Raw genomic sequence first — 15,128 nt, 5'->3', positions numbered from 1 at the left:
TAGCACAAGGGTGATTAATATTCATCTGTGTGCCACCTACCCTGGATTTCTTTTTATTGCATTTTGTCTCAAGATAAAGCATTGGCAGACTGCTTGAACATCACGTGGGCAGTCTCAGTTTCTTTAGCTGCTTGACCTTCACCTGACAGTGCCTTCCTGTCTGCCACGTATGTGTTTGTGAGTGCTACTGAGCCTGTTCTTCACTTCCTGCCATGGGGGAGAAGGTCTAATGAAGAGCATAGCATCAGGCTGCAGCCCTTCAAACTTGGGACTGAAGTAAGTTGCAATAAATATGTTCCTTATGACATGTCTCTTCCAGCAGCAAAGTAAAACTGCAAGCTTGGTTCTTAATTAAAAATATAAAGATTGACTTATCCCTGGAACAAAACTTTCCAGTTTGTGCAGGATACCTATTAACTCCCCATATTTTCTCTTGCCTAGTCCATTGTTTTCTTAAATGGATGTTCTCTAGTTTATTATTCTATTAGTTTCTAAAAAAATGCTGCTTTTCATGTGCCAGTCTTTGAGAACCTGTTTTCTATATATGACCTACTGCATGAAAGCAGTTTAATAACTTTATCACATAGTTAAATTTTAAGAACGGACTCATTTTAGCTCTCCTTAAGGCTAACCCTATGGTGCAGGTTTCTTCTGGGAAGAAAGAACATGCTACAGCCATAAGAAGGTACTTCTGCTCAAGTCAGTCCTCAAAGTAAGTAGAACTCATGACTAATACATTTGGCTAGTGGTTGTGCCCAAAACCACTCTTCAGTTGTTTACACCCCTGAGTGTTAGCCTCTTTACCACATGTTAAGCCCCATGATGTCCTAACTGCCAGATTACTCTGTATTTTATAGAGAACCTGATATTTGTAATACATTGTGTATAAATGAACTTTTAAGCTTGAGTGAGTGGGAATTACATAGGGGCTGCAATGGGTGAATTGCATTCAAACCCTTTAATGAAAATGATGACAGTGGACCTTTCTCCTGGGAACTAGAAAAGGTCTTGCAGTTTTAGACAATGCCCCAGTTATTGGGCATAATGGGATTGGCCCCTTTCCCTCACAGAACTATCTGTGTGCCTCATAAATATACTTGTGATTTTAAACCTTTTAAACACAGAACACTGCAACCTGTTAAATTCCTTTGTGGATTTAGCCTCAAAGTTGTTTGAACCAGCAAAATCAGTATTTCAAAGAAGTAACAACAGTATGTCATAATCCCCGTCTTTGTGAAGGAGATGTACTTCGACATTTTTGCTGTTCTGTTTTGTAACTAGTAAAAGTAGTTGGTTCTTGTCTAAATGCTACCAAGAGTTTAGTATCACTTCAGCTCTTAATTCAATACAAACATACCAGCATTCTCCCCCTTTATTTTAGTAAGGAAATCCGTTGAGCCCCCATCAGGCTAGTAAAACCAACTTCTATTAGTAAGGCATACAAACTGCACTAAACAGTGCAGGTGTGGTGAACTGAGCTTGTTCTGTGTCAGCCTGAAATTTGGTTAGGTACAAAAGCACTGCATGTCTCTTGAGATAAAAGATTTGCCATCACTCTTCCATCAGAGCTTACCTCCTCTACCTACAGTGCAGGGGCCACAGGTGATTTAGGGGCTCCCCAGAAAGGGTTCAGAACTCAACTGTAGGGTAGGTCCTGAAAGGGGTTGGGAGGGTGGGAAACCGCATCACGCTAAAGTTTTCTGTGCCAGGTAACGTTGCAACAACTCCCAGATAAATGAGGTTCGCTGTTTAGGGCACTTCAGTCACAAGCAGACTTACAGTTTAGAATTGCATAAGGTCCCATGAAGTTCCAGTGCCCTTTTCATCACATGAAAGTTTCTGTGGCTAAATAGGGACTAGAAAAGATTCTTAAAAGGCAGAAACTTGAGTGGTTGTTTTTGACCCAACGTTCATCAGTATCTTCCGGAGCTCAGGTGCAGCACATTCCTGTGTCCAGGCTGGCAGAAAAAAGTATCCCATTACTGGAGTGTTACCTGCATTTAGTCCTGTGCTAGTAAACTTAGGGTTTGTTGCTTTAGACCAGAGGTTTTCAGCCCTTGATGTGCCAGTGGACTGCTTACATATATGTAAAGGCCACAGATTCTTGCCTAACATTAAACGTTGCTTTTCAGGTCACTTCAGCTCCCACAGGTCAAACTGTTGCTGGGGTGTTAAGTCTGCAGGGGGGACAAGGAAAGAAAAGGGAAAATGCTGCTCTCAGATGTAGCTGTACAACAAGCTTCCAAAGCTGCAGAACAGAGCTCATAAAAGATGAGGCTATTTTTTTGTACTAAGCGTTGCCTTTGCCATTTTGATAAGCCACTTCCTGCAATAAATTATCTACCCCACAACACTTTAAGCATTTTATCATTTTAAGATTTTGCAGCTTGACAAAAAATTAGAATTAATTTGTGTAATACTCTCTCACCCTAGGTCCTCAGCAACTAAACCTCCCTAGTCTTCCGAGTTGGTCTTTTCTCCTTAGATATGACTCTGTCCTATCTGCCAATAAAATACTTCCTTAGACTAAGAGTACATAAAGATGTCAATGATACGTTTACTGGACCTCATTTCTGACTCCCCTCCTCCCACCATTTCAAATGAATGCAGACAATTTTGTCCTCATAAAAAATTTATTCCCATATTTTGTCCTCTGTATACAAGTCCCAAGATTTGCTCACTTTCCATAATACATAAAAAAAATGATGTCAGCAGAACACATGCAAATTAACCCCCAAAATGTTTTTTCTACTATTAAGTCAGGCAGTTAACTTCTGCGAGAGAAGACTCAGTCTCTATGGACTGGCTATCAGGAGTGTTTTATACCTGTTCACAGAAGCATGCACCAAACAAAAACTAGGAACTAAAGCAGCATTGACAACTTGCCCCTTGCAAGAAGATTTTTACACTAATGACATTCTGCATGCTGCATTATCATTAAAAAAAGATCATGCTGCTTAGCAGAGGGATTAGGTTATGCTGATTCATACAGCAAAGAACTGTTACACATAATGTACTCACAGGTCTTGCTCAAGTATTTAGACCTTCTCCTCCTCTAAAAGAAACTACAGGAACCAGTGTAGAACACCACTACATTTCCCTTAGTTTATGTCCAATTTTGGTTTTAGAAAGCTTTTCAGAAAAATCACTCTGCTTTCTTTTTTCTTGTTTTTAGGTAATGTTGGGAGTTCTGCATTAGGAGAATATTAAGCTGTGATGTTCCCTTGACTTAGCTACCAAATGAGCTTAAAAATCAACCTGGGTAAAACTTAGTGATGGAAGTAAGTATATAAAGATTGAATGCTGCATGAAAAAAAGAGGGGGGGGGAAAAACCTATTTAGAGAAAAGAGGCTTAGGACAATCAGTGGTTTTTGACTTGTGGAATATTAATTATCAAAGTCACACTGACTTGTCACTGAAATTTGTCAATGAAACCTGAATTTTTGAAACCAAGATTCCCAAGTCTTTCAATTTACTTTGTCGGACTTCTTCCAGGAAAATACTTGATTGATGGGTGACTAAGCCTTTCAGGTAGGCAAAAATAATCTTCCATTGTACAGGAATAGACAGAGACCTACACATGTTTTTTAATTTCGATACTGTAGTGGTCATATATTGCTTCCTCTCCATGCAAATTCTCTTGTACCATTTTAAGCTCATATTTGACAAAATAACTTTCCAGACTTTGTTGCTTTATTTTAAAAGTTAAGGTCACATGAAGAAATACTGTGACATGGAAGAAGTCAATAAAAACATGTAGCAATCAGACTTTTAAGAAAAGTTTTGTATTTGTCAACTGGTTTGCTAAAAAGTACTGTCAGTGTAACACTGTCACCCCATAAACAACACGCTGCTCACGCCCAGGCGCATCCTTTCCATAAGGCTTCCATATCAAAACAGTGTTGGGATGGCCGTTTCGGTTTTAAAACAGGAGCAGCAGCGCCGTAGGAGCCGTCCCGGGCACCGGGCCCGGGGCACTTACAGTCGGTTCAGCGGAGCGGGGCTGTCTAAGCGCACACCCGCCGCACAGCGCCGCCCTCACGGCTGCTGCACCTTCGTCCGCTTCGGGGGCGGGTCATCGCCGCTCGCCGCCGTGTCCACGTTGTTTTCGTCCTCGCCTTCATCCTCTTCGTCGTCCTCCTCCTCGTCGTCGTCATCCCCGAGAGCACCTGCCGGGTTTGTAGCGGGTGAGCGGCGGGCGGTGTCCCGTGTCCAGCGGAGCGCCCCGGCCGCGCCCGCCCCGCCACTCACCGCGCCGCGCGCCGCCCGCCGCCTCCCGCTCCTCCTGCACCAGCGGCGCAAGCAGCTCCACCACCCGCTCCTGCAGCTCGGACAGGGCCCCTCGCAGCCCGCGCAGCTGCGCGGCCTCGCCCCCCTCCGCCGCCGGGTACGGCACTCGCACCGTCCGCGTCCGCCCGTCGCGGCCGCGCAGCTCCGCCACCAGCTCGGTGCCGGCCGCCGGCTCCGCCATTGCCGCCTCTCCGCTCACGTGCCGTGCCGGGCCCGCCCCGCCCCGCCGGTCACGTGCCCGCCGCGCGCCCGGCCCCGACGAACCGCCCCCGGTCACGTGGGGCGCGCGCGATTCCGCTTCCGCCGTGGCGCCCCCTGGCGCCTCCCCGCGCTCGCGTTTCCCGCCGCGCTTCGCGGCCCGCGCAGCCCGGACATGGAGGCGGCGGCTCCCGAGGGCGCCGAGCCGGGCAGCGGCGGCGGCAGCGGCGCCGAGGAGCCCGTGGTGTCCCTGGCGGAGGTGCTGGCGGAGAACGAGGAGCTGGAGAAGGAAGCGCGGGCCGTGCTAGGGGGCAGCGACCACGAGCGCTGCAGCTACTCACAGGTGGGGGCGGGGCCGGGGGGGCCGCGGGCTGGGGGAGTGGGCGGGGCCGGGGGCGGGGTGGGGCAGAGGGGCGGGGGCGCGGGGCGGGGCTGTCCCTCCCCTCTCCCCCCGGCACCCCCTCATCCCGCTGGCGGTCGGTGTCTCCCGCAGGGCGCGGTGAAGCGGCAGGCGCTGTACGCCTGCAGCACCTGCACGCCGCCCGGCGCGGAGCCGGCAGGGATCTGCCTGGCCTGCAGCTACGAGTGCCACGGCACGCACCGGCTCTTCGAGCTGTACACGAAGAGGTACGGACGGGACGGGACGGGACGGGACGGGGGTGAAGGGAGAGGGGCGGGGCTCGCGTGCCGGTGGCGGGAAGCGCGCGCGCTGCGGAGGCGGGGGGGAGCACGCGCCCCCTCAGCCGCCGGCGGGTCCCTCACAGCTCCCGTGGCTCCCAGTAAACTCCTGGGAATTGTTATGAACACAAAACCCAGTGCGTTCTCGGTTAATAAACCCCCTTGAAACGCTGCGTTTTTCTTTCCAGGAATTTCCGCTGTGACTGTGGGAATAGCAAGTTCAAGAATCTGCAGTGCAAGTTACTCCCGGTGAGTTCAGGCGGGTTTTCAGACGTTCAGAGTCAAAATAACACACTCCTGGGAGGCTGGTGCCTCGCCTCAGCCGGTGCTGACTCATGCGACGCCTCCAACCTTCCTAGCAAGTTAAGAAAGGAGGGAGTATTACAGCAGGAGATAAAACTGTTGAGGGACCAAAGGGAAATGTTGGGAGGAGAGGGAACGTTTGGTCCTTGTCATCCGTCAATTGCTGCGCTGCCAGCAGCATGTTGAGGTGTCTGCACTAATATATCTCATTGATTTTAAGCTGGTTTCAGAAGAATCTTTTGGGCTGCAGTTTTGCAGTTGCGTTAAGGAGATTTAAGGCTGTGCTACTGTCAAAGGGACAGTTTCCTTTCCTTCTTTGTGGTGGCATTAGTGCCCTAATATTTTTTGACAGGTTGTCACCAGAGCCTACTGATGTTTTTTACTGTATTAAGGTGCCTATGCTTTCATACTTGGTGAGTGTTTTGAACTTGCCAAGTAGTTGGTAATCTGTGAAGCAGTGACTGCTTAGCTTGCCTGCAGTGTTGCTCCCAGGATAATAACAGTCCAAAGGTAGAAACAGTCAGTGGTTTTGTGTATGTCCATTTTATTCTAGGAGAACTGGGAGGAATCCAGAGCTAGTCAGCTAAGGTGCAGTGCAGTCATCCCTGCAGAGACAGGTGTGACAAGTTTAACATGTTACCGTTTCTCATTTAAATGAATCCATTTAGTGAAATGGATCAAGTGGTTTTTCCTTCTGCATCAGTCCAGTGCAAAATCAGCTGTACAGGTTAAGTGAACTTCAACATTTGTCCATTAATCTGTCTGACACCACAGTTGCCAGTTGTTACAAAAGTGGGCAGACTGTTTTTCCTCTTTGCTTTTCAACTTCAGCATTCCTCACATGCCCTATTTGTTGCTCACTTTACAGCACAGGTGTCTGGATAATATGTTTCTTCTTGGATATTCAGGCTGATGAATGTGATGATTGCTTTTAGGAATTAAGGTGGAACAGAAATTGGGTTTTTCCAGATTATGCATATTTTCTGTCTTTTGTTTTTCACTGCATTGTCTATTAAGACACTTCTTCCTTCCTCCCAGGAAAAGGGCAAGGTGAATGCGGGAAATAAATATAATGACAATTTCTACGGATTATACTGTACTTGTAAAAGACCTTATCCTGATCCTGAAGATGAGGTAAGAAATACAAAACACAGTAGCAGTAGTATATAGATGGTATTTATGCAAGATACTGTGTAAAGACTGGTCACTGAGCTGCTTCGTAAGGAAGATCCCACTTTAAGAAATCTTAAGTTCCATATTGGTTGTCATGTGCTGTATAAAGGTAATTAATTCTTTTTTTTTTTTGATGGTAAAATACATATATGCCTTAAAGGCTGATGAGGAGGACAAACCATCATTTGGACAAAGTGGTGCTGCAGTTCTCTGCTTTCCCCTCTCTGGAGTTGTAGAGTTCCCTCAGGGGATGGGGTTTCTCATCATCTTGAGAAACATGTGAGTGCAGAATAAGCACATTGCACATGCTAGGAGAGACCAGAACCTGCTTCTGGTGCCTGCAGCTGTGCTCTCACAAGCCTTCTGGGATGGGGAGAGTCTGTCTTGTAGCGCTGGCTTTAACTTTCCTTTACAGTAGCCAGAACATTTTTTGTCTGTTTGAAGTACTAAAACACAGCACTGGGTTTGCATGTGCTGTTTGCAGTCAGAGAAGTCAGGTGTTTTAAACAATAAGGAAGTCACAAGTCTTTCACATACGAACAAAAGTATTTTATAAACTCACCTCTGTTAAGTGCAGAGATAGCTGCACTGTCTCTGAAGAGGTCATTAATAATTGTTTCATAACAAAGCAGTTTGTGCTGTGCTGCATCGTGACCAGTTCAGTTCGGATTCTGGCATTCCTATACAGTCCTGTTGACATCATGAGTATCAGTATCTTCCTTCTGTTGAGCTGCCTGTTCTTGCGTTTCTGTTTACAGGAAGAAAGATACCAGTAATGTATTAACTTTTATCAGCTCTTTGTGTGAGAAAGTCTTGCCCTGCTGGGAAAACAGATTTTGTAATAATAAATGGGAATTTCCTCAGCCTTATTAGTATGACACATGACATGAGCTGTTGAACCTGGGGGAAGCAAACTGACTGGTGAAGCACTAACTACTTATTAATGGCAGCTCCCTGTGGGGGGTGAAGAGGGAAATGCAATTCACCCGAGCAGACTTTATATAATACTGCAGTTTGAGGCTTGTGAAAGATTCTGGAGGCTGTTATTAATGCTAATAATATGACTGTTCATCTAGATTCCAGATGAGATGATCCAATGCATAGTTTGTGAAGACTGGTTCCATGGAAGGGTAAGGAAACCATAAATAGCAGAATTGCCATTTGCACAGAAATGAGTTAGTGTTGGTTAGTTTTGTGTGGTTGTTTTTACTTGGGAAGTTTGCTGTGGTTCTCAAAACAGAGTATTACATGAGTTTTAAGGTATTTGTTTTCATTCTATGCAAAGGAACATTGAAAGTCTAATCTTGCACTGCTGTCCAGTCCAGAAACACTAGGAAGAGTCCTACTTTTTTGAAGGTTACCACTTTGGAATAAAGTAATAGCTTTATAGCTGTCTCTTTAATTAGAAAACTCAGATCAGTACAGTCGCTGAGGAAAAGATTCTTACTGAGGCACACCCTTATCAACTACCTGAATAGTTCTTCATTCAAAATAATGCCTTTTAAACTTCTAATTCATTTAAGTAGCGAGGAACAGACTGTGCTGTTTGTTCCTGATTTGGAACTTTGGGAAAATGTTTTAAAAGCAGCCCAGCACTGTGGTGAGTGTCCTACTTAATGGGTAAGCAGTAAGAATTCAGCCTCTTGTGCCTTGAAGGGCACGAGTGAAATTTCATGTTTGAAGTTGCAAGATCAAAGAATAGTAAAAAAAGATGATTGGCTTCAGTTATGTGTTCTGTAGATAAACTGTCGGATTCTTTTGTATAAGCGTGGGAATGAAGACTCTTGTGCTGCACACTGTGAACTTTAAAGGAATGCTTTTAAAAAGAAAGCCACTAAGTGCTTTTGATTGCCCAAATAGTTCTCACCAGTTTATGGAGAGCTTTGGGAGCTAATTCTTGAATTACGTATGTTATCAGTATGAAGACTTTACAATCTTTTATGTGTAAGGAAGGAATTGTAAAAAGTCATTTAAGAGTTGAAATGTGCAGTATGCAAGAGCTATCTTCACCTTTCCTATGTTTGGGACAGTTTAGCAGAATATTATTTAGAAATGAGATTTCTGGGTATGTGGAAGGCATAAAAGGGTGTAGACAAACAGAATTATTTGAGTTTTTCCCTGGAATTTTTATCAGCTCTTTCCAGTCTTCACATTGTTCTAATAGTCATTGTAGAAAGTTAGGAAAAGTGTTTGCTTGTTCTGAAAATGTGATGGCAGATGATGTTTTCCTTCCTCTAAACCTGGAGTTGAGTCTGTTAATTTGCAGCAGATGCTTCACTACTGTGTGCTTGTTTCTGACAGCATCTTGGTGCAGTTCCCCCTGAAAGTGGAGACTTCCATGAAATGGTGTGCCAGGCCTGCATGAAGCATTGCCATTTCCTATGGGCTTATGCATCGCAATTAGCAGGTAAAGCAAATCAGATCTTAAACTGTGATACCCTCTTCCCTCTCCTAGGGCTTCCTAGATTTTGGGAAGCAGAGTGTTTTAGAATGGGGTATGAGAGGTGAAGGAGACTATGGTGAAAGAAGGAGCAGTTTCTTTCTATACCTCAGTCACTGTGTGTTTGGACAGCTTAGAGTGTATCCAGGACCTTGCAGTGTATGAGGGGATCTGGGTGCTCTCCAACACTGCACTGTGAAGCAGAGAGAACATCTGTGGTGGCCTGTATGTTGTCTGGCACAGTATTTTCACTTATGTGGGTATGTATCTTCCAGTTCCTCCTTTGACCAAAGTGAACTCTCTCGAAGATGAAGGGATTGTCCTGAAGATTGAGGAAAGTGAAGAGCAGAAAAAAGAAATAAAAAAAGAAAGTGGGGTGGAACACCAAGACACAAAGGAGGAAAAGCAAACGGAACAGTTTAATGAACCATCCACCAGCTCTGGTTCTGCCTGTCCTGAGGTAAAGTGTGCCTTCTTTTCTGACCTGCACAGCTTCATACTGCTGATAGGTGAGGTGAAGCCCACCTCGCTCTGCACAGGCTCAGGGAAGGGGTGAATGCATCCAGTCTGTTCCCGTGTTCCTCTTCAGTCACTGACACTTCAGACGCGCAGTCTCTGTGGAGCACAGTGTAGGATGTGGGACAGGGCTGTCCAAGGATGTGGTGTCTGTTTGCAGATGGGTTAGATCCATCCCTTCTTGTCAGCCAACTGGCCTGGACACTGAGGGGACTTCTGTTTGTTATTACACAGGGGTATTATGTGTTGTAACTGCACTTGTGTGATGGTCCAGCTCTGAGTTCTTAAACACTTACAGCTATTGCAGGAAATTTTGCAGAAATTTCTAGTGGAAATTGCTAAAACCACATCAGAATCCTCATGTGGATGGTTATACAGGTTTTTTATAAAAATAAATGTCTTTGAGACAAAAGAAAAATCTTGCCCAAGGAAATGGACGTGCCAGAAAGAACGGAGTGTCTTTGAAGCGATGCTGAACAGTCTCATTTTAATTCAGGTAGTTACTAAGAGTGAGGAACCAGTCTGCAAGCTGAAGGAGCTCCAAAGCAAGCCATTCTTGAAAAAAGATACTGCTACCTTTTGGCCATCAAACTGGAGGAGCAAATTATGCACCTGTGAAGACTGTTTGGTATGTATGCTCTCTTCATTACCATCACTGATCTGGGAGAGGCAGGGAGGAGCTCCCAGAGAATCTTTGAAGAGCTTTAGGTAAAATCTGTGTAAATGTTCTTACTCTGCATATAAACACTGAAAAACCCCTTCACCCCACCTGAAGAAACACACTGATTCCTGTGAATTAATATAGCACAAAAGGAGCTTCTAAACGTTTGTATTTTCTTTGTTGTTTAAATCTAGGATTGCTTTGGAAGTTGGTATGGGGAAATGTCTGAAATGCTGGATACAAATTTACCTGATAATTGCTGTTCTTTGTGACCTTGAACACAAAAAGGATTGGGGGAGAGCATCTCCCACCTGAGAAGTTTTGTCATGTAAAAGTAAATTTTACTTTATTTTCCAGAAAATGTATTCAGACCTTGAAGTCCAGTTCCTGACAGACGAATGTGACACTGTCTTGGCTTATGAAAATAAAGGTACCAGTGACCAAGAGACGGAGAGAAGAGATCCTTTAATGGACACCCTTAACAGCATGAACAGAGTTCAGCAAGTGGAACTCATCTGTGGTAAATACAATTTCATTTTTAGAATATGCCTTAACACTTTAACTGAACAGCTTCCCACAAGAGATTAGTGTCAGGTCTTGCAGTGTAGTGTCAAAACTATTTTTGAAGTAACATGCAGACGACTGACAGGTTGCACACCTCAGCCAGGATTACTCTGGAGAAGTCTGTCCTCTCTGGCCCGTTCTTACAACTTCACCTTAGAGCGAGACACTAGATGGTGTGGGAACCTTCACCCAGATTAACATCTTAGGTACTGTATTGATTGTAATGTATTTAATGTGTATATTTAACATTAATTTGCACTTATGCTGTCTAGCTTATTTATCTTACCCTGTTCTGCTGTTTGGCAGTCTCCTGTCTAGAGAGTGCCAGTCAGGTGTCCCCTGCAGCTCTGCTGCAGAGAATATTGACAAAGCATTGCTGAGGTATTTTATACCTGGAGCTGTGCTTCCCTCTTCGGTGAGGGCTTTGCACTCTGGAGAGGACAGTTGGCCAATCCCGAGTTACAGGCTGGAACTTTCTGCCACAACCTACGCTGGCTTTTGCAGTATCTTTTAATTAATTGTACTAATTCATTCACTGAACTCTATACATTGCTCTGAAATCAACACAAACAGATAGTCACGCTGCATAGGTTAGTCTCAAATTATTAGGTTTCTCATGTTTACCTGGACTTGTCTTTTTAATTATTATTAATTATAATCCAGTTCAACCCTAGATTTGTCTGAAATAAACCTAATGAATGACAAGGAGTAGAACAAGTTGTCTGCTTGAGCCAGTGTTAAACTAAAACTGGATATCTTACTGTTTTTTTGTTTTAATTTGCTTTTGCTTTGCCATTCAGAATACAATGATTTAAAGACGGAACTGACAGACTATCTCAGGAGGTTTGCAGATGAGGGAACGGTAAGGGGCAACTTCCAGAATTTGTTTACCAGAAAATGTGTTTTAAAGAATTGTTGAGGGCTGGGTGCTGAATACTATGATGTTGTGTTGTAATATTTTTTCCTGTCTCTTGGAGTTGCTGGTGCTGCAGTAGAAATTAGAAATTCCTGATTTCATTGGAATGTAACAGTTATATTTCCTTAATGACATTGCTGAGAGGTAATGGGGGCTTTACAGAAATCTGTTTGCAAAGTACTAAGAGCAGTTCTTACATTTAAAGGAAACTTCTGTTGCTCTAGGAGAAGTAGTCAGGGAAAAAAAGTTCTTAAATTTTCTGTTTTTTCTTAGATTGAATTTAAACCCTTAGAAGAATAAAGACTACCTATGACTGTCAGTCTTGTCAGTTGTTTTCCTGCAGGAATGCACCTGCTATTATTCATTAACACTTGCATTTTGGTGGCAGATTTGCTGTATTGCCATTCATAGTTACATAGGAATGAGACTGAACTGAGCTAATGAAGATCTTTCTTTGTGTTAAATTTTCTTATGGTAAAATCAAGAGGTCAAAGTACCATTGGGAGCTTTGCTCCATGTGTTTGTTCTGCCTTAGGGGAACTCGTTTCCCTGTTTGTATTCTCTGTAGTAGAATTTGGGCATTAATCGTCTCCTTTGGGTGCAACAGAAGAGCTGTATCAGAGAAACTTCAGGATATTTGCTTTCCTGTGCTTTGTGTATTGCATGTGGGGATAAAAACGGGATCCTTTAATTGAGCTCTTGCACCGCACCAAAACTTGGGTTTCATGCTCTTCTAGGTGGTTAAAAGAGAAGACATTCAGCACTTCTTTGAAGAATTTCAGTCACGGAAAAGGCGACGGACTAACAGGATGCAGTACTACTGTAGTTAGACTGAGAGGGTTTGGGTCTGAAAGGACCACTGGGAAAACAATATTCACTGGCAAACAGAAGAGGCATCTTCAGTATCTCAGTATATCAGCTTCTCATCAAAATCCAGCTGTCCAAGCAACATCTTCATTTTGTCTCCTACTTTATTTGTAGCAACTAAAACATGTTCTTAAAAGGTTCTTACCATTGCAGTTAGAGGGATTTTGGTACCGATCGACTTTGCATTCCCCCAAAAGCCAGCCTTGTCTCCAGGGAGAGTTGGCTTGTTACCAGAACAGTGTGTCACTGTTTGTTCCCTGTAGCCTTTCACCCTTTAGCCTCCTGTCAGTGCCTAGAGCTGTAGGCTGTGCTAAACCCACGTGGGCTCTGCCTGCCCTGCTCTCCCCTCTCTGCAGTGCAGGGAACGAGCTCCTTGCTTTCCTGCTGTAAATGGCTCTGTCTCGCCCTTTGGGGTGCAGCAGTTCTGGCCAGGGCTTCCTGCACCCCAGGAGGTGTCTGTTCCTGTGCAGGGCTGGTGGCTCCTCAGTGGCTGGAGCGGGCACAGTTGTGGCTGTGGGTGACCCACGGGTGCCTCCAGGGCAGCCAAACCACGTGTCACTGCTGCCTGCTCGCTCACTGCTGGGGAAGCGCTCCCTGGGCAGGTCAGAAATGGGGAATCAGAGGTTAGGCTTGATGCAACAGAATGTTCTATCTGGTTTTATACATTAAAAAACCTGTTTCTAATATTGTACAGTGATATTTTACATGAAAAAAATTGTCACACGATCTCAATTCACTTATTAGAATATAAACAATATCTAGGAGGAGGTACTGAATTACAAACTAAGCATGGGGGGTTTGTTATAGGACTTGTAATGTGCTTTGATTTCAAAAACTAGCCTACAGCAAATTATTCTACTTCATAAATGTTGCTGAAAACCCTGAAGCATCCTGGTATTTTGCTACAGTATGAAACCTGATCTTTTTATAACCACTGTGATAAGCATGGGAGATGTTTCACTGACTTTTAAGACTCTACACTTAGCTGCAATTAAGAATTGACTTTTTGTAATTTTTGGAGCCTAATGTAGTTTTTAGTTTTCTTTATCCTCAGCCCCCAAAACATACATTAAAGTTCTAGTTTTTGAGGATTTCTATACCGTGGGGTACTGTTCTGCTTCTGTGTTAATGATTTTTGAGAACAAAGACCTTTATCATTCTCACTATTAACTGTTTCTGACCACTTTATTTACAAAAACTAGTTGTAGCATAGAGGCTCAGCTCATCTGTTTCATAGAATTACAGAATATGCTGTTAGAAGGGACCCATCAGGATCATCAGTTCCAATTCCTGGCCCTGCACAGGGCACCCCAAGAATCCCACCATGTGCCTGAAAGCATTGTCAAGTGCTTCTTGAACTCTGTCAGGCTTGGGGCCGTGACCACTTTCCTGGGGAGCCTGTTCCAGTGCCCAAACACCCTCATACCCAACCTAAACCTCACCTGACTCAGCTTCAGGCCGTTCCCTCAAGTCCTGTCACTGGTCATAATAGTGAAGAGATCAGTGCTTGCCCGTCTTCTTCCCTTTGTGAGAAAGTTGTGGACTGCCACACTGTCTGTCCTCAGTCTCCTCCAGGCTGAACAGACCAAGTGACCTCAGCTGCCCCTCTTATGGCTTCCCCTCCAGCCACTTCACCATCTTTGTTGCCCTCCTTTGGACACTCCAATAGCTTAATATCTTTCTTTTATTGTGTTACCCAAAACTGCACACAATATTCAAGGTGAGGTCACCCCAGTGCAGAGCAGAGTGGGACAATCCCCTCCCTCGACCGGCTGGCGATGCTGTGCCTGATGCTCCCCCGGACACAGTTGGCCCTCCTGGCTGCCAGGGCACTGCTGACTCATTCCAACTTGGCATTGATCAGAACCCTCAGGTCCCTTTCCTAGTTGCTTTTAAATTTAACTCCAGGTATTGTACATGCTGTTTTTTGGTAGCAACTGTTACAGGAGTTGTAACTGCACATCTAACTACAATATAAAAAGAATTAAAGAACTGTTCAATCTGTACTGTCTTCTTTTTTCTCACTGCTGCTGTAGTGTTTTGTTTCCAAGATCCAGGCAGACACAGGGAGCCCAGTGATGACCAAGATACATCCCAGGGGCTGAGTCAAGCCCAGGATTCCTAGACCTTTGCCTCCACCTAACCCAGGTGTGAAACAATGGCTTGCATCCTGCCAGCAAGTACAGAAAAAAGCAGGATGGGGGTATGTTTGCTCTGTATTGCTGGTTTTGTAGTTCACTGAGGGGTGAGGGAGAGGGTGCCCAGAGGCAATGATTGTCCTGGGTTCCAGCTCTGAGCTCAGATCACCCTGAACCCAACACCTCGCTTTTCCAAGCTGTGTTGTTCTCCACAATAAATACACACTAAGAGGCCCCAGGGCACACAGAAGTGCTGCAGTGAGGCCGAGCCCCAGCCCCGCTGTGCTCATGCACCTCTGCTCTGTGTCAGATTGCAATTCACAGTATTTTGCTCTTGTACATCAAAGTGAGACCAGTCAAGCGACTGGACGACACTTCTGAAC

At 44.8% G+C, this 15,128-nt stretch overlaps 2 protein-coding genes across 3 annotated transcripts; one reads left to right on the top strand and one right to left on the bottom strand.

Annotated features, from left to right (window-relative positions):
- Positions 1 to 2,581: 2,581 nt before the first annotated feature.
- GON7 (GON7, KEOPS complex subunit homolog) lies at positions 2,582 to 4,490 on the bottom strand. 2 transcript variants are annotated; one of them, XR_001874581.1, is made up of 3 exons: positions 4,253 to 4,490; positions 3,437 to 4,170; positions 2,584 to 3,334 (listed from the first exon to the last, which is right to left on the bottom strand). XR_001874581.1 is itself a non-coding variant. In XM_017813790.1 (2 exons), exons 1-2 carry the CDS (start codon positions 4,470 to 4,472, stop codon positions 4,040 to 4,042), a joined length of 351 nt encoding a protein of 116 aa, XP_017669279.1. In that variant the 5' UTR covers positions 4,473 to 4,490; the 3' UTR covers positions 2,582 to 4,039. The 2 variants fall into 2 exon arrangements, 1 of the variants encoding a protein (XP_017669279.1); XM_017813790.1 differs by having other exon boundaries at positions 2,582 to 4,170.
- Positions 4,491 to 4,630: 140 nt separating this feature from the next.
- Positions 4,631 to 13,598, top strand: UBR7 (ubiquitin protein ligase E3 component n-recognin 7 (putative)). The gene is made up of 11 exons (XM_017813863.1): positions 4,631 to 4,832; positions 4,983 to 5,116; positions 5,356 to 5,416; positions 6,509 to 6,604; positions 7,720 to 7,773; positions 8,945 to 9,050; positions 9,359 to 9,543; positions 10,096 to 10,227; positions 10,618 to 10,780; positions 11,625 to 11,686; positions 12,478 to 13,598. Exons 1-11 carry the CDS (start codon positions 4,665 to 4,667, stop codon positions 12,568 to 12,570), a joined length of 1,254 nt encoding a protein of 417 aa, XP_017669352.1. The 5' UTR covers positions 4,631 to 4,664; the 3' UTR covers positions 12,571 to 13,598.
- The last annotated feature ends 1,530 nt before the right edge of the window (positions 13,599 to 15,128 follow it).

Source organism: Lepidothrix coronata, unplaced genomic scaffold (genome assembly GCF_001604755.1).
Source record: "Lepidothrix coronata isolate B3197 unplaced genomic scaffold, Lepidothrix_coronata-1.0 Scaffold43, whole genome shotgun sequence".
Lineage (NCBI taxonomy): Eukaryota > Metazoa > Chordata > Aves > Passeriformes > Pipridae > Lepidothrix > Lepidothrix coronata.
The sequence above is the reverse complement of the archived record's forward strand: the minus strand, read 5'-3'. Positions and strand labels throughout refer to the sequence as shown.

Excerpts from the sequence above, each read along its gene's own strand:
- GON7 (XM_017813790.1), bottom strand. The coding sequence starts at position 4,472 with ATGGCGGAGCCGGCGGCCGGCACCGAGCTGGTGGCGGAGCTGCGCGGC. Across the intron at positions 4,171-4,252 it reads GGCGGGCGGCGCGCGGCGCG|GTGCTCTCGGGGATGACGAC; the intron begins GTGAGTGGCGGG and ends CAAACCCGGCAG.
- UBR7 (XM_017813863.1), top strand. The coding sequence starts at position 4,665 with ATGGAGGCGGCGGCTCCCGAGGGCGCCGAGCCGGGCAGCGGCGGCGGC. Across the intron at positions 4,833-4,982 it reads AGCGCTGCAGCTACTCACAG|GGCGCGGTGAAGCGGCAGGC; the intron begins GTGGGGGCGGGG and ends TGTCTCCCGCAG. Across the intron at positions 11,687-12,477 it reads GGTTTGCAGATGAGGGAACG|GTGGTTAAAAGAGAAGACAT; the intron begins GTAAGGGGCAAC and ends ATGCTCTTCTAG.